The sequence below is a fragment of the Echeneis naucrates genome, chromosome 8 (assembly GCF_900963305.1).
Source record: "Echeneis naucrates chromosome 8, fEcheNa1.1, whole genome shotgun sequence".
NCBI lineage: Eukaryota > Metazoa > Chordata > Actinopteri > Carangiformes > Echeneidae > Echeneis > Echeneis naucrates.
The window spans coordinates 19,923,208-19,945,952 of NC_042518.1; the positions used below are offsets into that span (position 1 = coordinate 19,923,208).

Consider the following 22,745-nt stretch of genomic DNA (forward strand, 5'->3'; position numbering starts at 1 on the left):
TGGCTAAGGGTGGGGTACACCCTGTACAGGTTGCCAGTCTATCATAAAGATAGACAGAGACAGACAACCACTCACACTCAGACCTTCATGCAAATTAGACCACCAGTTAACCTAAACATGCATGTCTTTGGACTGTTGGAAGAAGCCTACACAGGCACAGAAAGAACATGTAAACTCCTCACAGAAAGACCCCAGGGTGGGAATCAAACCCAAAACCTTGCTGTGAGGCAACTGCATTAACCGACAGTGGGAGGTTTTCTAGTAGGAGGTAACATTTTGCTATAAATAGCACTAGTTTGAGGCCAAAAGTTGTCTTGCCTTTACTGTAGATGTGAGCAAAGACTTGACAGACAGCTCTGACAGCAGCTAATTTACTGACACACAGAGACAAAAAGACATATACAAGCAGATACTCGCACACATACAGCTATACACAGCTAGACACACCCACACACACAAAGTTACAATCATTCATTTTGTTCATACATAATTGTGGGACAGACAGATACATGCACACAAACCCTCCTCGCCAATCGTAACAAAAGCCCACAACTCCGTCCACACTATCAGCCAATCGTAAAAAGCGGAAAGCTGACGTCACCTCGTCAGCTGTTCTTGTTTTGCTTCTTTTTCTCTTCCTCCAGGCTCTGGTTCAGTGACCTCCAAACAACCACTCATCGGTCTTTGAGTTTCTCTGCTCTACTTCGGGCGCCCACCCTCATCTTCACTCGGCCTTCAGTTCTGCCATATTGGAGCCGTCTTCCGCCGACATCGAGCGAGGTGGTGCCGCCGATCCCGGGCCTCCGATCCAGGGCGGAGGGGGAGGAGGAGGTTGCTGGGAATCGGGATGGAGACAGAAGAGAGAGCCGGAGGGTGTAGCGGACTGGACGGACCAGGGCCCCTGTTCGGCTTCGCCTCTTTCAACCAAGACTCCACGTAAGCATCTGCTCTCATCTGATTCCGCCCCGTATAGATGTGTATTTAAAACCAAATGCTGCGAGGAAAAATGCATTTTCAAAAACAGGAACAGATTCCTACATCAATGCAGGACATTCCACCAAATGTCCTCATAACAATCAGCTCGCTCCTGCATTTGAAAATAGCTCAGGATATGTTGGCCTCTGGTGCCACTTGGGCTGTCCAAACACATGCAACCTGACGTCAAGGCTCAGTGTTTTTCAATACCTAATCTGAGACCTAAAAGTTAAGATATGACCACTGTTGGACAAAATCAACCTCCCACAACTATCTTTGTCAAAGAAAGGTAGTGTTGCAAAAGCCATTATGCTCTGTTTGAGGATGCAAGTGTTGCAAAAGTGGGTTCCAGAAACCTGAACTTTGAATATGAATTTTGAATTTAAATCACATCACCATAGAGTTTTAAACCACAAGCAACAGCTGAATACATGAAGTATCAATAATTTATTAGGCATTTAAACTGTAAGTATCAAAACTGCCAGCATAATAATAATAATACACAAAATTGCAGAAGGTTTCTTTATGTTTAATAAGCTCTGTAGCAAAGTTTGTTGAAACAGAAAGATAAGTGCTGGATATTCTGAAATGTTTTGCATGTAATGTAAATGTATTGTAAATGTCTGCTTAACAATTTTCAAACAGCAGAAGACAGCACACTGAAGTTTTTCCATTTCTTCTGTATGGCATCTCATTCCAATGTTTTTAATTTTTTAATTTTTTTGAACAAAATTGAGTTCAACAGAAAGAAAGCTGGATGACACAGTGTTCAACAGTAGATCTAAAATATGATTTCCTTTTACTGTGTAATATTGGAGGGTTACTGCTGTCAAGAGGCAGGATAAGACAGGACAGGAATGTACTAATTTGACAGAAGGGAATAAAAGTGCAGGTGGCCATTATGAAAATGCCTGGTGTAAAAAAGCCCTGATGTCTCAAACACGTTGAACACCATCCAGCTAAACTACCATGCCACCTGAAAGTGTATACAAAGTAAGGTTATACCGGAAGGTGAGGCAAATGCTATAAGAAATTGGAACCTAACAGTCATATTGATAGTAAATGTCTACGTGTGCGTATTGAAGGTCACTGGCTTTGGGAACAAAGACTGGCTACAAACTCTTTTCTCTGACGATGGTAGACAAACTGGACTGCTTCCATGAGAGTGGTAAATATGCATTTTTTATGTCTTGTTTAAGTGTGTTTTTTTTTTTTATCCTGCCATAGGTATGAAGGAATGATTCAGCATTATTGATGTTCATGATGTTGGAAAAAGGATTCAGGAATAAAAAGCAGAAAGGCCTGGAAAAGGTACAAAAATACTGGTAGAATGGTCATTTTGACTAAGTTGATATGTCCAACATGATAACAACATGATATGATTGTCTTGGAATAGAGCTTTGTAACTGTGTTATAAGATCTTTATGCACAAATACATAAACTTGTTTTGAATATTAAAAATCTTAAAAGGCAAATTGGTAAAGTCCAAAGTTTGTGCCTCTTTCTTGATAGGAAATAGTTTGCTGCAACATTTCCACCAATTTCAAAGTTGGGATTCACCAGCACAATTACACATTTCACTGAAGGACACAGGCCAGAGACAGAGATCTACAAACTAAGAATGTTTCTTTCTTAATCCATTCATGCACTGATTTATTGGCTGCCTCTGATTATCTTGGTCTGTGGTACCTCTGACTCAATCTGCTGCCCCCCAATATACACCCCTAATCATATCTTTAAAAACGACAGCTACAACAAAGTGGAAAACCAAAAATGCTTTGGTGTGATATATGATAACTGACATTATGTGCAGTTACAGGTGTCCTGTGCACAGTTTTACAGACATTGTCTATTATGCCGATATGTAGGAAAATGTTTTTCCTGTGTGTCTGCTTCCTGTTCTTCCCCAGCAGAGACTCCAGATGTCTACATCGTGGAGCGTCTCTTCTCAAGCAGTCTAGTAGTCGTGGTGAGCATCTCAATGCCGCAGCGAATGAACATCTACCATTTCAAGAAGGGAACAGAGATCTGCAACTACAGTTACCCCAATAAAATCCTTGCTGTCAAGTTGAACAGACAGGTGAACTACCCTGTTTCACATCCACAAACGTAGCTGTTTTTGTCACAACAGCCTTTAGGATACTGTTTAGTTCTGTCAGAATTAATTGTCTGTCAGGCTTGACAATGAATTTATTAACAATTTACCCACACATACAGGCCTTTTGATACACCAAGAAATTTCAGTGTTGCATTTAAGTTTTTACAAAAGTAAATTAGGGACTCTAGAGTAAACTCTGATCCAATAAAGAGCAGTACAAAACCATGATTGCCCTAAACTATGGCTTCGTGGGGAAATTCTGCACAGTGTATGTGTTATTATTAAAGGTTTTTTTTTTTTTTTTTTTGTGAGTGTAAGACGTAACTTTAGTGGCTAGTTCCTATCAGGCTGTTGTGTGTTTATTATGATGATAAGTTTTGTTTTAATTTGTTACTTGATGGTATAAGCCACACGTGCAATGTCATTATTAATAGCGGTGGTGAATCGCACCTCCATACAACTCCATTCCATTAGTGTTTACAACTAACAACCCCAGTGGAAGGAGGTTAGTGGACAATACCTTCACCATACTGGTCCCAAGCCCCTTGGAAAATAAAAAAAATTATATGAGATGATGTACACCCCTCTATTCCTTCAATCTGTGACTTTCCCTTGTTGGAGCTCAGTGCCAGTTCTGCTTATGTTAGTTTTTCTGGTGGAGACCTGTGGAGACCATGTTTAAAATTAAAATAGAAGAAAATAGGCAGAAATATTTCCCATTTTTCATCATTTCAGTACTGATAATATAACCACTTAGTCTAGTGATCTGAATGTTCATTCGTTTGATTAAAAAAAAAAAAGTTTATTTGTGCAGAAAATGTCATACAAATGTGTAGTGCTGCCCAAAAGAAAAACATCAGTATCACGTTACAAAGTGATATTTTCATTGTTCTACATTTCATGTTATAAAATGATACTTTCACGTTATTACAATATATAAATTCATCACGTTATGACGTGATATTTTATTGTTAGAACAACATACCTCCAGAGGGTCGGACTCATTCTTCTTTCCGTACAGTCTCATGCTTTTTAAAAACCTTCGTAGTGTACACATACTTATCACAATATCATCCACCGTGCGCATGTCCACCCCATGTCTCAACCCAAGCATGAAGTAGAACTTGATCAAATGGTGTAAATCAGCCATATTCCCTCTCTATTTCCTCATTCAAACACGAGACCTTTCACGTTATAACAGGGTTATATGAATTATCACATTATAACGTGAAAAGTTTATTGTTCTAACAATGAACTTATCCAGTTATAACATGGTTATAACATGGTAAATGGTATATTGTTCTAACAGTAAAATATCACACTATAACGTGATAAGTTTATATATTGTAATAATGTGACAATATCACGTTATAATGTGAAATGCTTATAACATGATACAGATTTTTTTTCTTTTACTGACATGACAGCACTACGCTTCCGATGATATGATATGATATTACAAAGTACTATACACATGTAATGTGAAACTATTGTTGTAAACTTGCACAACAAAGACATTTAGTCACCCACTTTAGTTTGCCAAGCCTTGTCCCTTACTATCTTATTAGTGACAATGTATTGTCTCTTTTTGAGAGTATGTCTTTTTCTTCTTCATAAAGTGTTTGTTCTGCCACCGGAAAAAAAAACAAAAAACTGTACTCTGTACTAACTTTTGCCTCTTTGCATCAATTGATAGGTTTCTCTAGATTATTACTATTCTTAGCACAGGTGCAAAACCAAGCTATGTAAATCTGGTTTGAAACAGCCTGATGAAGCAAGGTTGAGTTAGTGGAACAACTTATGGCTTGATTGGGAGATGGCACTCGTTTCAGTCTGGATCCATCAGATGAACCAGGCTTTCTTATGTGATGTTGATGGAATACCCCTCTAGGTCTACTGCTCATTGTTTATTTTCTTATTGTTATTGAGATGCTGTTTAAAAGAAAAATACAAGCAAGGTAAAACAAAACAAAAAATAACAGGTTTGTGTTTCAATTATGTATTTGTGCCAGTATTGCACTTCCATTCCATCACAGGTAAGTATAGGACTAATTTAATCTAGTAGAAATTATGACTCCAGAAAATCAACACAAATTTAAAGAATTTTTAAACTTTGACTATATTATTGTCAACTAAATCTACTGCAGATTTAGTCAACTATAATCTAGTGATATTTAGTCAACTAAAACAACATAGTAAGTGTAAATTGTAAAGTTAAATTGTGACTAAAGCTAAGGGACATTCAAGTCAAAAGATTGAATAAAACTAAATCTAAATTTGCTGTTAAAACTAATACTGCACAGCATTGTAAGATGGGCAGATTGTAGATGTTAGATGTTGGTGTGACATATGGTCCTATAATGAGCTAAATTTTAACTTACTGTGTACATTTTGTAAATTTGCAGAGACTTGTGGTGTGCCTCGAAGACTCAATTTATATCCACAATATAAAAGACCTGAAACTGCTGAAGACTCTGCTCAACACTCCATCCAACCCCTCAGGTAAGACATGCTACCAGTAGATGTAAGCTAGCTTTTTCCTTCCTGTCATTCGTTTCTGGCATAGTAACACTTTGATCACTAAGATTATTACATCTTAAAAACACATCTGACTGGTGAAGAAATATAAGAAATGGGATGGCCAGAGATGAAGTCAATAGGATTTTTCCATTCATAGGACAATTGCATCAAATAACTTGAGACAAACAGCAGCATGGCGGCATGGTTGTTAGCGCTGTTGCCTCACAACAAGGTCATGGGTTCACCTGGGAAAACCAGGCACAATTTTAACTTGCTGCATAGTTATTATAATGCAATAGCATTTATACCTAATTAGATTGTGTTTGTGTTGGTTGGATCACATGATGACAGAACAATGGGTCTAGTTCTGTCCAGTGAGTCCAGACCTCACATATTAAGACACATTAAAGCAATGCTTTGCACCCTGAGAGTTAAGAGATGGCCAAGTGCACAGGGCAAGCACTATCCACACCTCAACACCACATAATAAGACTGGTGGGATGGTTTTATTTTTTAAACCGTGTGGGCCCAATATGAGATGATGCCTACTGCATTAGTCTTAAACTAGGAAAGACGGGCTTTGAACTTTGTACTGCATTGACAGATAGATAGATAGATAGATAGATAGATAGCTAGATAGATAGATACTTTATTTATCCCAGATTGGGAAATTGCAGTTTGTGTTCATTGTGTTTTTTTGTGCACTTTGCCACATTGTGGCACAGTTCATTGTGCCAGATATAAGTTAGGCCTCTTAATCTTTTTCCCACAAACTGATTGAATTTCTAAGTGAGCCATCAATTGCCCAAGGCCACTATTCTAGTACAAGGTAACAGTTGTTCTCTGTCCTTGCTATACTTCCATTTTCTCTCTTGCAGGTCTCTTTGCCCTTTCTGTCAACCATTCCAGCTCTTACCTGGCGTACCCTGGCAATGCCACCATTGGAGAGATCATAGTGTATGATGCCAACAATTTGGTAAGCAACATATAATCGCAGGACAATTCAGCTATTGAACTGCCATTTGTGCCTCAGCAATTTACAATTTTCTGCAGGTCATTTTCAATCTTTCTCATTTAGTATCTATTGACTCGCACAGTAAATTTGTAGCCTACAGTTTTGTTAAGAAATCACCAATCTTAATTTTGGCATTGTGTATGTAGCTATCACTACATACACAATGTTGCCATGAGGAGCTGTTTAGTTTCTAGTTTTCAGCCATCATTTGCATGTTATGATATGATGTTAAGAGTACCTGCCATGCACCTTTAAAGTGACAACAAAATACTGCACCACTGACTTAAAACTGGGTTTCTGATGGTCAGTCACACAATCAGTTGCTCTTGCCTCAAGATAGCAGAAAGCCAACAAACCTCCTGACCACACCTGATCTTAAGACCAGCATGTCAACAGATCTGATGGGGGGGGGGGGTTATATCATGTAAGAAATAGATGGAGAAGAAAGCTACATTGGCCTGAAAATAGAATGCATTTAACTTTGTGTTGTTTTCTACTGGGTGTAAGAGAGGGCTCAGTGTTTCCAAACTTTTTTGACACTGGTTTTAACTAAAGAGCACTCACCTGAAACTGAAGGTTTTGTCAGAGCTGAAGTTGACTCAGGGGAAATTATGGATACCGTTTTCTTTGAAGACGTTCTGTTTCAGGTCATCCTATCTTCTCTCACTGCTCCAATACTTGTTTTTCTGACACCCTTTTCTCCCTGGCTATGGCTGTGTCTGTGACACCAGATACGCCAGGATATTTATCCTGCAACCTCAAGTTTTTTATTGTTGGGAAAGGTTGCATTTTGTATGATAAGAAAGATAAGATAAGAAGAAAGATCTAGGATGAAATTTAAGGGATGAAGGGGAATCTTAGCAGTTATATAAATCAGGACGTTTGTCTTTTAGTGCAGAAAACATCTGTATACTTTTAACTTTGGTAGTGTTCAAATTTCCAGTGGTTTCTTTATCCTTGGAAGTGTATTAGAAGACCTTAACCACTTGCTTGCTGTCCATGTGAACTCAGTCAGAGAAAGGAACTCATCATGCACAATAAGATTGGGGCAAGTTGTTTGTTTGTCTTAGTGCTAACTAACATTTTTGGAAAAACTTGAAATCAGAGCCCAACAAGTACTTCTTTTTTTAAGGCCAATGCTAGGTTTACAGTTAAAGTCAAATCAAATATTATTTCTGTAGCCCAATATATACTGAGATACACCTTCTGGTGCAAACTGGACATATATTCAGTGATGTAACCGGGGTCACAGGGTGTTTTGGGTGTTACATCAGACACCTGGGTGACCCAGTGGGGGGGGCAATCAGGCCCCGACTTTTGTTCACTACACCACGCATCCACCCTCCTCAACCAGAGCCAATGTGAAGCCTTTTCAACAGCTTCCATGGTGTTCTTCATCTGTGCAGTCCACAGATCCCAAGGAGTCCCAGGACCCAATGTAGGGACTGTGCTGCAAGGTCTACCAGTAGTTGCTAGTCTCTTGTCATTGCAAGCAGCCCCCCCCGGGTCTTCTTAGGGGGCTGGGCTTGTCGCCTGCTCGGACGAAGGTGATAGTACACTTGGAGGGGTGCTACCAGTGGGCGCTGTTGTTGATGCCAGTACAGACAATATCCACTACTGCCCGCAGAACCTTGTCATGGCGCCACTGGTACCACCCATCTCCCAAGGCCTTTGAGCAGCAGCTGAGGATATGTTCTAAATAGGGGTGTAACGATTCACTTTAACAACGATTTGATTCAAATCAAGATTCATGGTTGCCAATTTGATTCAAGGACGATCTTGTTTCATTTAGAACGATTCTATATTCGATCAACACAGTGACTCGAAATCGATTCAGTACGTTTTAGCCAAAAATTCAACCAGTGTGACTCTGAAATAAATACCTGGATACTGGACCGAAGTTTCAGAGATCCCTGTTGTATCCTGTAAGGAAATCGTGTTTAAATTAATTATTATATTATTATTGGATATTATAAACAATCAAACAACAATTAATATCATTAACCTTTTATTTGAATGAAGTGCAGCCAGAAGGTTCACCTTCTGCTCTCATTTTCAATATAAACAGTACACAATAAAGTGCCACCAACATTTCTTCAGGTTGAATTAACAGTAGGTTTACTTGCCACGCCTGCTGTTGTTTTCAATATAAAAATAATACTGTTTTAATATCAAAAATAGAGTTCAACCAACATTTCTTCATGAGAGGTGTCTGGACTGTCGGGGTTTTGGTTAATCCCATGGCCCTTATTTGACAAAAGCCTTGTTAAATGCACAGTTAGAACAGGAACTTCTGGTGGCTATTTTCAAGTAATTATATTATATAATGAACATTTAGACGACAGTGTCTGTGGGATTGGACAAAACTATATGTTGTGTATGTTTACGGTGTTGAGGAAACATGTCACCCTGTACAACACAGTAAGTCAGTGAAATGTTTTCAACAATGGAGCTCCATTGCTCAGAGTAATATGGTACACCGGACTTGACATAGTCACAAGACAGAACATCATCATCTAAGTGACAATAGCTGTCAGGATCTGTTTTATTTTGAAGTCTTGGTTTTGTTGTGTTGCTGTCTGATTTACTTCCCGGTTTTTCCCTCCTTTTCTGATTGCTGTCTCTGCCCTAATGTCTTTTCACCTGTCTCGTCATCCTCTTCCCATTTCAGAGCAGAGTGACAATGATCCCAGCTCATGACAGTCCTGTGGCAGCTCTCGCCTTCAACACAGCAGCCACCAAACTGGCCAGCGCCTCTGAAAGAGTAAGAAAGACCTACCAGATGCTACCAACCTGTTCAAGATTCATACCTCTGAAAAACAAACTCCATCAAATGGGCAAGAGCTAGTCCCAGAGTGGCAGTCTGCTCAGCCAACACTCCAGCCCTGTTAATGATGACCCAGAGAGTGATTGTTGATCTCCTGACCTTTCCAATCACTGGTCATATATTTTCCCTGACTAGTACTGAATTATGTCACTAGTACTGAATTATGTCACTTTCAAACAGGTTGAATTTCCATGAAATCTGCTCTGGATTCACTTTTCGCAAAGGTTGAATTTTGCTTCGTGCAATTTCTCACTATTCCTTTGTGCAAGGAAAATTATACAATGAGACACTGAAGTTAATTACTCCTTAAGCTTTTTACAAACACTACCTTCTTTTGTTATTGTTTGTAACTGTTTTGTAAAACAAAATCATCATCACGTTTTCTTTCAAAGCTTTTATATTATTGAGTAGAGCATTGTAGTACAAGGGGCTAATTGGGCGGTAGAGTTTTATTTATGTTACAATAAATGGATAGACACTGAATATGTCCATTCTGCCATAACATGCAATATCTTCTGCACCAAAGTAAATAAAGAAGAGCATTGGTTCCACAGGGCACCATCATCCGAGTGTTCTCCATCCCTGAGGGCCTGCGTCTGTTTGAGTTTCGTCGGGGCATGAAGAGGTCAGATTTAACACATTCTTCCTTTGGTAATCTGTTTGTTCCTGCTGGCTCTTTGGCCTCAATAGGCCCTCAGTTAAGAATCAAACCTAAATAAAATTTCATCTGGTGAGTTATATAAAAATTCACCAACAAGAAGACCTTTTTTTGTACCAGGCCAATTCCACTTCATGTATCGCACCTGCTTTTTCTTAAATGTTTCTTTCTTTGTATCTCGTATCATGTTTTAATCTTTTTATGAACATCTTTAATTCTTTCACTCTCACTCTTGCTACCGCTTATCTGTAACGGTCAAGGGGGGTGCTGGAGCCAATCTTAGCAAACATTCTTGGGCAGGGTGGGGTACACCATGGACAGGTTGCCAGTTTATCTCAGGGCCAATACATAGACATACAGAGAAAAACAACCACTCACACTCCCGCCTACAGACAATTTAGAGTAACCAATCAACCCAGACGTGCATGTCTTTGGAATACGGGAGTAAACCTAAGCAGGGATGGGGAGGGCAAGAAAACTCCACAGACAGGCTCTAAGCCCTTGAATCAAGCCTGTGACATTTTTGCTGTGAGGCAAAAGCGCTAGCCACTATGCCACCATGCTGCCAACTCTCAAATTACATTCAACAAATTAGTCCTACTTAGCAGTACCATTTTAGTCAAGAATTAAACAATTGGCAACAGCCATACTTGGCATCTTGGCTTGAGGACATCCTAGTTACTGATTAGTAATAAAAGGCACCTCTATGTTGGCTTAATTCAGTGCTTCTCAAATAGTGGGGTGTGTGTGCAATGCTGGGGGGGTGTTTGTGATCCTACAGGACTTTTCTTTTATTTTCTTTAATGATAATAAGAATACAATGTCATGCAAAGGTGTACTTATAACAATTTTATAGACAAATGACACCATTTATAGTTGCGGCGGAGAGTGGGGGGGCGCGAAATATTTTCTTTTTCCTAGGGGGCGCGTAACAGAAAATAATTGAGAAGTACTGGCTTAAATCCTCAAGGATTACAGACTTGCTTTCGAACAAGTAGACCCATGAGGTCTAAATTCTCTGCTAATATGGTTGTTACAGTTACAGTGAACTCTGCTTCAAATTACTGATCACATTGTCAAGTGTTTGTGTAAGTTGATCTGTATTTGTGTATATGGTTATGTGTGTATCTGTCTGTTTGTCTGCAGGTACGTCAGTATAAACTCTTTGTCCTTTAGCCCAGACAGCCAGTTCCTCTGTGCTTCCAGCAACACAGAGACAGTGCATATCTTTAAACTGGAACAAGTAGGACCAAGGTACATGTATACACACGTGCACACACACACACACACACATACATACACAATTACTTTTATTGTGAACCAAGAAGCTGTAGCCCTGTCCTCTCCTGTCCCATCATGCGGTCCTGCAGCATGTGCAGAATTCATGCAAGGAGGAACCCACACATATTTTCTTTTTACATCAGAACTGACTGACTGATATTTGGCTCACATGCATGAAAACCGCACTGAAATTCCCTTTATGCATTCAAATGGTCACAGTGTTAAGTTAGTTTCACAGTCATATTTACTTCCGCCATATACAGTCCAAGCAAGCTAATTTTGTTCAATGCAACACTTTTTTTTTTATTAGGGTTTGCTTTTTTTGTTACACCTGTCTGTTTGAGAAGAAAAAACAATTGTTTCTGTGACAGAAATACTTCTGTTGGGACTGTTACGTGGAATTTATTGAGATGCGTCAAAGCTTTCTGCAATTTGAAGCAGCTGGAATCAAAACAGGCTCACTAACATAACCACCTGAGATACTGAATAAACCCTGTCAGATACAGATACATGAGGCCTTGTTAGTATAGTGATGAGTATACCTACTTGGTATGTGGGAGACCGTGGTTCAATGACCCGAAAAGAAACCCCAGCCATGAGGCACCTACTAATGGTACTCTTGTGCCGATCCTAAGCCCGGATAAATGGGATAATGGGAAGCCAAAAGTTGGAATATACCGTATTTTGCGGACCATAAGGCGCACCGGGTTATAAGGCGCAATATCAATGAATGGGTCTATGTTCATACATAAGGCGCATGATAAAACATATAAACGAAGCACAGTACTTACCGGTATTACAAAAAGTGGCGGAGGTCAGTGTACTGCATATGTTCTCTGATTGGTTTATCGTCGCCAGCGATAGAAAACACCTGAGGTTAGTGTGACGACGGAACAAAGTTGTATCCCCACATTTGATTATAACTATGATATGGATTTGAAAATTTGGTTTACATTAAAAACCTAACATTGGCTTGATGTCTAATTACAGAAAGGTAACATTGACTAAATGTTGGATGATGGTTGGTTGCCAGAAGTACATAATTAGTTATCTAATGTTGTCTGATGTTGCATATATGCATATTCCATATCCAACCAAGGACCACCGTTAACACAGCGTCCCTGTGTCAGCTGGGAATGTTGACAATCCATCAAGCGGTCACCAAAGTCACACTGAAACATTTTGACAGATTTTTGAGCATAGTGTACCACATAAAATTGGTTCGAGGTCAGTAAGCACAACAAGAATTCATACTTAAGGTGCACCACATTATAAGGAGCACTGCCAATTTTTGAGAAAATTTAATTATTTTAACCCTAACTGTAACCCTTATAGTGCGAAAAATATGGTATATATTAGGGTTGTCAAAACAAATGCATTAATACTGATGAATTTAAATGAATTGAATTTAAATTACAATAAAAAATTCAGAAGTGACACATGCAGTTTTGTTACACATTTATGAATTAGTATCAATACTTCATTAGAGTAATCGATAGTCAAATGAGTTGTGTGGGAGTATCAATATATGGATACCATGGAATCAATACCTCCATAACTAGTGCTCAGCTCATGCAGGAGTCCATGTAAAGCTGACACTGCTGGCTCATAAATATCTCACCACTCCAGGTAACATTGAACATAAGAAACGGTCAGCTCTCATCTCCGATAAACAAATAAACAAGTGAGTCTGTCTCAGCAGCTGGCTAAAAGATTATAAATTTAAAGGGCCACAGTAATCCAAAAAAAATAAAATAAAATAAAGAAAAAGAGTGGTCTCTAAATATGATTGTTTTGTTTAGTTTTTTTTTTTTTGTTTTTTTGTTTGTTTGTTTTAATCTATAAATTGCAATCTGTGCACCACACCTGTTATTTAGTTTAAATAAACACATATTAAATATAAGATTATTTTCAGTAAACATTTCAATAGTTTGACAGTCCTAATATATATATATATATATATATGTATGAGATCAGACAATGAACCAGACAAAGTCCAAATCCTTCTCAGCTTTACAAATTAATTTACCAATGGATGTAAATGATTCACATCATTGCCTGTGGCCAAAAATAAAACTCACTCAATCACCAAAGTATAAATCAAGGTGTTGGTGGTATTTATTCTGAAACAAGATTATTGCTTTGTATACAGTGGAGGGGATGAGTCTGCCACCTGGACAGCTTACATGGGCAAGATGTTCTCAGCAGCCAGCAGCTACCTCCCTGCTCAGGTATCTGGCATAATGACCCAAGACCGGGCATTTGCCACTGTTCACCTCCTCCCCTCTGGCCAGAGGAATGCCTGCACCTTGGCTATGTGAGTGTCCGTCTGTTCTCATGTGCTGCACTTTTAAAGTACACACCATTGTGTTTTTCAATGTTGAAAGAGAAGAGATTTTAGAGAGCAATTCTGATATTCAGTCAACATTTGCAACCGATTTCTGTTTGGCAATAATTCTATATTACACTGAAATGCTATACTGAAATCTCTTGGTTGTTTTTAATGACAAAGCAAAAGGGTACGAGGGTGCATGCAAATGCCGGCCAACACTGACTTGCTTTTTTTGGTTACTATAACTAAGAGTAAAATCATGTTAAGTATAACCTTGTATGCAGATGAAATCAATATTTTGAAGCCCCCATTATTCCAGTGTCCAAATGTTGTAGCAATGTTGTTGCTACTAAAAACCAACAGCTGATCAAATATTAAACTGAATCTTTGACTTGTTCTTAATAATAACGTGAAATACTATTCCCAATTCCCATCGCACGCAGCTGAAGATTTAGATATTGTTTGACACATAATAACTGACCCATTTGGAGGGTGAAGAAGTGTAAATAAATGAATGAATACTTTGCTCCTGTTTCTGAAGGAATGGACTAATGTGTGTGGCTATAACTATTCTAAAAAGGTGTAAGAGAAACTCAACCTGATGTTTTAGAATCCAGAAGCTTCCACGGCTGCTGGTGGCCACAGCGAATGGCCACCTGTTCATCTATAATGTGGATGCACAGGATGGAGGCGAGTGCATGTTGGCACACAAACACAGGTGAGTTTCACAGAGGCTGAACAGATACTCAGCATCAGGCCTAACAAGAAGGAGGAACAATAGAGCTCTGTGCTGTGGCCAACACTATGCTTATTCAACCAGTGAGATTCTTAGTTCATAGAATTGATGGTTATTAATTGTCATTGAAATAACAAATAATGAGTCAAACAAGACTGCTGATGGAGTTTTAAATAATACTAAAAATACATCCTTATTATTAACTAAAACAGAAGATGAGTGGCATCTTTTCCACCTATGTCCATGCTTCTTTTTCTGTCTTCCAATCGTAGGCTTTTTGGTGGTGATGATGACAGCGATGGAAGAGAATGGTCAGAGGCTACAAGACCTGCCCAGGCCTTTCCAACCTATGCTGCAACTGCTGCCTTACCAGCCTGTACACCTTTAACTGCAACCCTCACTGGTTAGTTGTCGCAGACCGTTCTCATTTATATTGTATTGTGTGTGAGCATTTACAGTGGTTGTGCTGTACAACTTTACCTTCATTTGAACTTGTTGTTAACCTGTCTCATCGGTTTTAACCTAGGCTATTCTGAAGATGGTGGGGCCAAGAAAGGTGAAGTCATTCCAGAGCATGAGTTTGCTGCTGGACCTGTGTGCCTGGACGATGAGAACGAGTTTCCTCCTGTGAGCATCCAGAATTGCTAACTGTCAGATATACCTTGCTTTCCTCCAACACATACAACGTACAAACATCAGGCTTAGAAAGTCATTGCTTTTCTGTAACTCACAATAAATGGTCAACTTCGCAGTTTATTGGGTACAGGACTGGTCCAGTACCCAATAAACTGGCAAGGATGCTCAGAAGTCTCAGGATGATCAGGATGCTTTAATATATCTTTAGAAAGGACTGTTTCTTCCTGAGACTCATTACAGTGACAATCTTATCTTATATGCTGCAGCATGAAGTCAAAGGTCTTTGTTAAGTAGAACTTAAAGTCCTTTCATAATATACTATGATAATATACTATCAGTAATAGATATATTTAGGTGGTGGCTCTTCTCAGTCTGGGTTTTGAAAGACTAGAAAAATAGGAAAACCTTATTACACAAAATAAAAAGCAAATCTTTTTCATCATATTTCATTTTTTCACTCAATTGAATGATTCATTCATTCATTTTCTACCACTTATCCATTTCTGGGTCGCGGGGGTGCTGTAGCCAATCGCAGCTCACACTGGGCAAGGGTGGGGTACACCCTGGACAGGTCACGAGTCCATCACAGGGCCAACGCACAGAGACAGAGACAAACAACCACTCACACTCACACTCTTAGAGTCACCAATTAACCCAAACATGCATGTCTTTGGACGGTGGGAGGAAATTGGAGTACCTGGAGGAAACCCACATGGGGAGAAAATACAAACACTGCACAAAAAGGCCGCAGGCCCAGGGACCAAACCTGCAACCTTCTTGTTGTGGGGCAACAGCGCTAACCACTATGCCATTAATGATAAAATATTTTGAACTTAGCACAAAAAGGTAAGGAAATTTGTGTTTGGTAGATTATTTCTTTGCTGTAACAATGCTTCTTGGTAATAAATCTTATTCTGTCAGAAAGCCTGTTTATTTCCCTTTTAAATGGTGCCACATTTGTAAGGAACATGCATTAATGGGATGAGCAGCAGAGCTGAGTATGGGGATTACGCCCATAAAAAAAGTGCAAATTTTTTTCTGCCAATGCCAAACAGCTTATTCTGCCATTGACTCTGGTTCGGTGGAATTAATTATTTGAGTTTGAAGAAACAAGGCATATTGGCAATTTAGCAATTTCTTCATTTAACAAACAGGAGCCTCAGTAGCGTGTGGAAGAACCAAAAGCAGCCACGGCAGCCTCATCCTCATGCGGGTCACCAACCTGGTCACACACTGCTGTGGGATGGCATCCCATTCTTCAACCAGCATTTGTCGCAAATCAGCCAATGTGGTTGTGTTGGTCACTCTGTCTCATCGCTGAACGTAACACTCCTCTCCACATGTTCAGGTTCAAGTGCACATGTTGCTGACACCACCGCAAAAGGACCTGATGGTGAAGTGTGGTCATGGCAGGCCTCCTAACAGCCCTATTAGACCAGAGATTGTCTACGTGCAGTCTTTTCTGGATTGTCTAGGCAGAGAGCCGTCGGCAATACCATTACTAACCTTCATTGCAAATCACGAGAAGACAGCCTAAGTGCTGAAAGGGTGAGGAAAAGGGTGAGTCTGACATCCCCTATTGTATGGAACTTGGCCTTCATTTTGGTGATTGGGCTCACTCTGCAAAACCAAGTTTTTCAGAGCATCACCTTGAAGTGGTCCTATTGCATGGGCCCTGTCCAGATCAGTCAAATGTGGCATGCATTCTTGGAGGAGACGCCTACTGACCACTGTAGCAGGGCCCATGCTCACAGGTGCTGCCATCAGGTTGTTTATAAAAACTTTGAAAAAGATGGCATCAACAAACGAAGTGCAGACTGTCTCAAAATTAAGGACGCTGGATTGATTACAAATTTTATCAGGCACCTGAAAACTCACCTGGATCGGTAACTTACATAAAGTCACATTAGCATATATGGATGATTAGCAAACATGTTTAGCTTCGCATCAGCTATGTAATGTTACTGTTACTGTAACTTAGTCTGGAGTGATAATAATACAGTAAATGCTTTGAATTTCTTAGACATAGCTGTACAGTACTCTTAACAGACTTATTTTTTTAGACTTAAGACTTGACTTGGACTCGTGACCAAAGACATGAAACTTGACAGGCTTTCTGACAGTATAAGATTTATTACCAAGAAGCATTGTTACAGCAAAGAAATAACCTACCAAACACAAATTTCCTTACCTTTTTGTGCTAAGTTTATATGCTGCAGCCTCTCACATCCTATTATTCTCCTCATGCAGTTGGAATGTAAAAAAATTTATTCTCGATAGTATATTCAGGGATCCACCATGAACTCATGCCAAAAATTTGGATCCAGCTGATTTAATAGTCTTTTTCTGTTGAAGCATAATGCTTAAGCTTTCCCTGTGAGAAGTGGACAGATGGAGCAATGTTATGTACTCCATGGCAGAAAAGGGCTTCACTGGAAGAGTGTAGTAATGACAATTGTGTACTACTCCAGGAACCCCAGTGTAAGCAAAGAAGAACAACACTGAGACTGAAGACATTGGCAGATTATGTTATATGCATGTTGCCTCAATTCTACATTAAAGTAAAATGCCATTATTATTTTTTACATGTCTGACTATTAGAATTGTGTCCAATCTGTCCACGGGTCATGTGTACATCAGTCATAGAAATTCAATTTACTTCAATCATACATAACTTAGAACCACTTGAGCAGATATAGCAAGAGCTGATGTGTTTGAACAGCTTTTCAGCTCAGAGAAGGGCAACAACACAGGGTTCTACTCCTAAATAGTGTATTTATCTGCCACTTTGAAATCAGCTGCAATTCCAAAATAAGATCAGATCACTGTTGTGTACTAGTAGGAGCAATTTGGAGATTGGCGATTAATATCAATGATTATGGAAAATGATCATTGACATCTAAGACTGTTTACTATAAGTAGTGAATTTCGGGGCACCACCTTGTTACCAGGAACCAATGTCCAAATTATCAAACTGAACATACAGCCTCAGAAGGTTAACAGAAGGAGTGAAATCAGGCATTGACCATTATGAATCCAGCAACTGTCACAATTACAGTCACAATAATCCCAAACAATGACAGTTTAAATTCTAACAGAATTTATTCACAGTGATAATTATTCAAAATAACATGAAGCTGGATAAAAGGCTGTTATAGTTTGATTATCCAATGACACACATCAGCTACTAATCTAAAACATATAACGCACATGTAATAAGAATGGAACAGGAATAGCGACAGCCTTAGCAATGGTGATAGCAATAGCGGTAACAATGTGTGTGTGTAAGCAGTAAAGATGGCCGGAGAGTCACGTGAGTGATGTCTTCAATGGCCAAGATGGCGACTGATTGCCACGTGTGAATGTGTGTGGGGGAAGAAAAGAGAAGGGGAAGAGATCGCAGACGACGTCACGTGAGTTGATTGTTACAATATCACCACACAATAGCCAAGCTGGCGAACAGAGTTCACAGATCAGGTATTGAGCAGTGATATTGCTCAATCACTTTTACAACAATTTTACAACTTATGGGAGTTAAGGGAAACAAAACAAAGCAAAGCAGACAAACGAAACTGAATCCCAAATAAACAAAAGACACAGTAAAACAAATTGCAATGCACACTATTCTAATTGTCTCTGCCCAAACATAAGCCTCTTACTTTAGTGCTCCACTCCTCCAGAGTGAGGGATTAAATGGAAAGAGAGAGCGATCGGCTCTGAGTGTCCGCAACACGTTCTTTGGCTCGGTCGAGCGGTCCATGTTGTCCTCAGAAAACAGCTCGTCCCATGAGTTGAAGACTGTGACCCAGGTTTTTTGGTGGTAGGATCCAAATGTTTGATGTTGCTCTCTTTTGCGATCTGGTTGAGAAGAAGGCTGGGACAGCTCTCTACTGCAACTAGAGCCTGGGAAAAAGCAAAGGTGGAGGGCCACCATGTGTCCTTATCACCTGCGCCGTTTTCAAACAGGCAGACAAGGCTTTTGGAGGGACATGTAGGCTTCTCTGTTGTTCTTTTCAGAGCACATGTGAGGTGATTCCAACATCACTAAGTAAAAAAACATTTACTGAATCGTTCTCATTCCTACTGAAATCATCGATCATCCACAGTGTTGTTCTATCAGCTAATGATGGGAACAGAAGCTGAATGGTGTTAAGATTATTACAGCTTGCCTGGAGGTTGTAGGCCAGAGACTTATAAAAACTCTGACATTTAGAGAAACATCAGCTGTTGAACCAGACCTCAAAACAAAGATCTTACAGGCAAAAGATGAAGAAAAGCTGATGACTTAGTGTGAAGTTTAGCGCTTCGTCAGTCCAGCATCTGACAAACTTAATAGAAGGAGATTAGTCAGTTCTGATGCTTCTCTTTTTCATAGAAGTCTAGACAATATGACTTAACAACTCAACATACATTAGCAGTGACATCACCAAGAACTTCAGAGTTGTTGCTGAAGGCTTAAAAGAATCATTGGAGCTGCTTCACATCTCTCAGGAGACCACCATCACAGAGCATGGAGCCCGACCATGGATACCACAAAGGAAGCTGCTATACCACCAAACTTCACAACACAACTGGAGCATGCCTGATGTACTCATGAGACTGAAACTTCCCTATGTTAACCACATACAGTGAGTGCTACGTGTGGTGCAACACACACTCAGCTCTGCAGACCAAAATTAAACCGTCCTCCATCTGAGGGAGCATGGTGGATGGAGCATCAGGATCTGAATAATCGCTGCCTCTGGACCCAGACACTTCCACATTGTTGAGGGGAAAATTAAGTCCCAGGTTTATTAAGGTCTCTTCTAGAATAATGTCAGCATGGCTCCACCTGTTGATGCTCAGGAGGCCCCACACATACAAGAAAATCCACCTTCTGGAATGGCTTGGCCAGAACCCACTTTAAGATATATTTTATGACCGTTACACAGAAAACTAAGTGATTCCAAATAGCTTGCGATCTTGTTATTGCAGTTGATAAACTCACACAACAAAATGTAACTGTACTCGACAAACTAACAGGTGTCATCTCTTCGTAGATTAATTGATGCCACAGTGGAGCTGGAGGTGACCAGGAGAAGTGCTTGTGACTGGGTCGAAGGAAACATGGCCATAATAAAGCTACAAAGTACATAGCTGTATTACTTGACAAATATCTTGTTAAATTGTATTATTGTTGCAACAGTTTTTTTCACATTAATATAATCCTACATTACTAATAGTTTTGTTTTTACTCTGTATTGTATTTAATTGCATTAACATTCATGTCTCTGTGTTTGTCTCCTGGAGATATGCCAGGAGGTGTAGGTTAGTGCCTGTTATCATTTGTACACAAGTAAAGCTAATTTTGCTAATTGCACAAGATTATAAAACACTCAAAAAAACTAAACAAAGACATAACCCCAAAGGAGTAAGAATGAACCTGTACAAAATAAATAATCTGTATTATATAATAATAATAATAATAATAATAATAATAATAATTAGTCAATTAATTAAAATATATTGCATAAAATAAGAATTTGCATAAATAGGCCCCCCGCCCCTTTAAGGTGACTCATCTAATTCAACAGAGGTCCAACTAGTTGATACCAGCGGTGTCACAGTTAGTCAAATCTGCAAGAGAAGTACAACTTGGGAGAAGATTTATTTTCCAGCAAACCAATGGTCCCAAGCATACAGCAAAAGCTATAATGGTTCAAAGATTACAAGGTGAATGTTCTGGAGTGGCCAAGTCAAGGCTCAGATCTCAATCTAATCAAAAATTTGTGGCTGCACTTGAACAGAGCTGTTCATTCCCAATCCTAAAGTAGCTGTTTTGCAAAGAAGAATGGAGAAAAATTGCTGTGTCCTGATGTACGAGTCTGATTGGAATCCACATATCATCACAGATCCACATAAAGTAGAATCAGTGCTGTGATTCCAGCCAAAAGTGCATCTACTAAATACTGACCTGATGAGGGTGAATGCTTAATCATTTACTTTGATATTAAAGATGTTGTTTCTTTCTTTGTTTTTGGCAAATTGTTGTCAAAAAGACTAATTGTAATGGCTATGATTTCATTTATAAAAGTGATAAAAGGTTGAAACATCCAAGAGGGGATGAATACTTTTTATAAGCATTGTATTTTCCCAGGTATCATCATTCCCAAGGGTATTTAACTCCATTTACCATTGCTTTTTGATTTGCAAAGTATTTTCTGCCACATCTAACATTATTTTCATATACATGTGAAATACTTGGTTATTGCTGACACAGACTTTCTGTCATTGATTGTTCGTTATGAAGCATGTATTTATGAAGAAGATTCTATATTGTTGTTTCTCTTTTCATATAATTGCAATCTGGATGTTTTGTAATGTACTGTCAGGTTTGAAAATATTTATATAGGTCCTTTGAGGGTAAAGAAGATTGCTCTTGGAGCTGGGAAAAAAATTAGTAATGAACCCTGTCAAATGGCTTCACATCATCCAGGCTGAGAAGCATTGAGAGGGTGGCTAATTTGATTGCAATAGTTCGTAAATTCAGAACTCCTCTTACATTGTCAGTTCCCTTGCAGCTATTTATAAAACCTGTCTGAGCTGGCTTTACAAAGTATTTAATGTGTTTTTGTATTCTGTTTGCCAAAATTGAAGGCAAAAATTTGAGATCTACGTTATATATTCTTCATTATCTTCTTATACATCGTTCTACAATTAATGAAAGATGCTTCTGCAATATACTTTGGTTGGGTAAGCATCTGATTATCTCTGAAATTTGTCTTTGTACCACTCTGCTCAACTGAGCTTCTTAAAATTGGCGGACTAATATAGGGTTTGTGTCAAGGTAGTTGTGGGGGTGAGGACTCAGTTGCTAGAGTTTCAATGAAAAATAAATGTTTTTAATAAGAAAAACCAAAAACGTCACTGAGGCTGTAGACATGAAACAAGGCATAGATGATAACGGCAATGACAAACTGACAAGGACTAGAATGAAAACAAGACTGAAATACACAGTGATGAGACCAGACACAGGCGATTAGGGCAGGGAAGGCTGTGTCTTGTCTCATGAGGGAACAGGACGTGAACACAAACTGAAAACTCAATCCCTGTCAGTTTGCTCCATCACCCATTTCTTAGTAAGCTCTTTTTATGAAACGCAGTGCCTGCTCAGCCCTACATGTTATTAAAGCTTTCATTTTTGTCTCTTTTTTTATTTGAGATAATTTTTCCTGATTTGTTGATTGCTTGGCTCTTCCTCAGACCTGACAAAATCAAATCAGATTTATTTGTATAGCGCCAAATCATAACAAAGTTACATCAAGGCACTTTACATATAGAGCAGGTCTAGACCAAACTCTTTATAAAATTATTTAAAGAGACCCAACAGATTCCCCGGTGAGCAAGCACTTGGCAACAGTGGCAAGGAAAAACTTCCTTTAAGAGGCAGAAACCTTGAGCAGAACCAGGCTCAGGGGGGGGGGCGGCCATCTGCCTCGACCGGTTGGGTTGAGAGTGGAAGAGAGAGAGAGAGACAGGGTGGGAGAGGCATGGGGGGGGGGTGTAGGCAGGAACATGTTGCTACATGAAGTTCATGGAGATGAGCTGTAGTACAGAATTCATGAAGATATGGGAGCAGCAGGCATTGCAGGAACATGAGATGGCGATGAGTCACCACCTGCAGGATG

The 22,745-nt window shown here is 39.3% G+C and overlaps 1 protein-coding gene across 5 annotated transcripts; it reads left to right on the forward strand.

Moving 5' to 3' along the window:
• The first annotated feature begins 573 nt into the window (after nt 1-573).
• wipi1 (WD repeat domain, phosphoinositide interacting 1) lies at nt 574-22,440 on the forward strand. 5 transcript variants are annotated; one of them, XM_029508897.1, is made up of 13 exons: nt 574-936; nt 2,061-2,143; nt 2,889-3,055; nt 5,479-5,575; nt 6,472-6,569; nt 9,280-9,372; nt 9,990-10,060; nt 11,240-11,347; nt 13,527-13,691; nt 14,317-14,424; nt 14,715-14,845; nt 14,969-15,069; nt 16,427-20,081. In XM_029508897.1, the coding sequence occupies exons 1-13, from the start codon at nt 848-850 to the stop codon at nt 16,613-16,615; spliced, it is 1,500 nt and encodes a 499-aa protein (XP_029364757.1). In that variant the 5' UTR covers nt 574-847; the 3' UTR covers nt 16,616-20,081. The 5 variants fall into 5 exon arrangements, with proteins under 5 accessions (XP_029364757.1, XP_029364755.1, XP_029364759.1 ...); XM_029508895.1 differs by having other exon boundaries at nt 575-936; nt 2,886-3,055; XM_029508899.1 differs by lacking the exon at nt 2,061-2,143 and adding an exon at nt 2,203-2,286 and having other exon boundaries at nt 575-936; nt 2,886-3,055.
• Nucleotides 22,441-22,745: the final 305 nt, after the last annotated feature.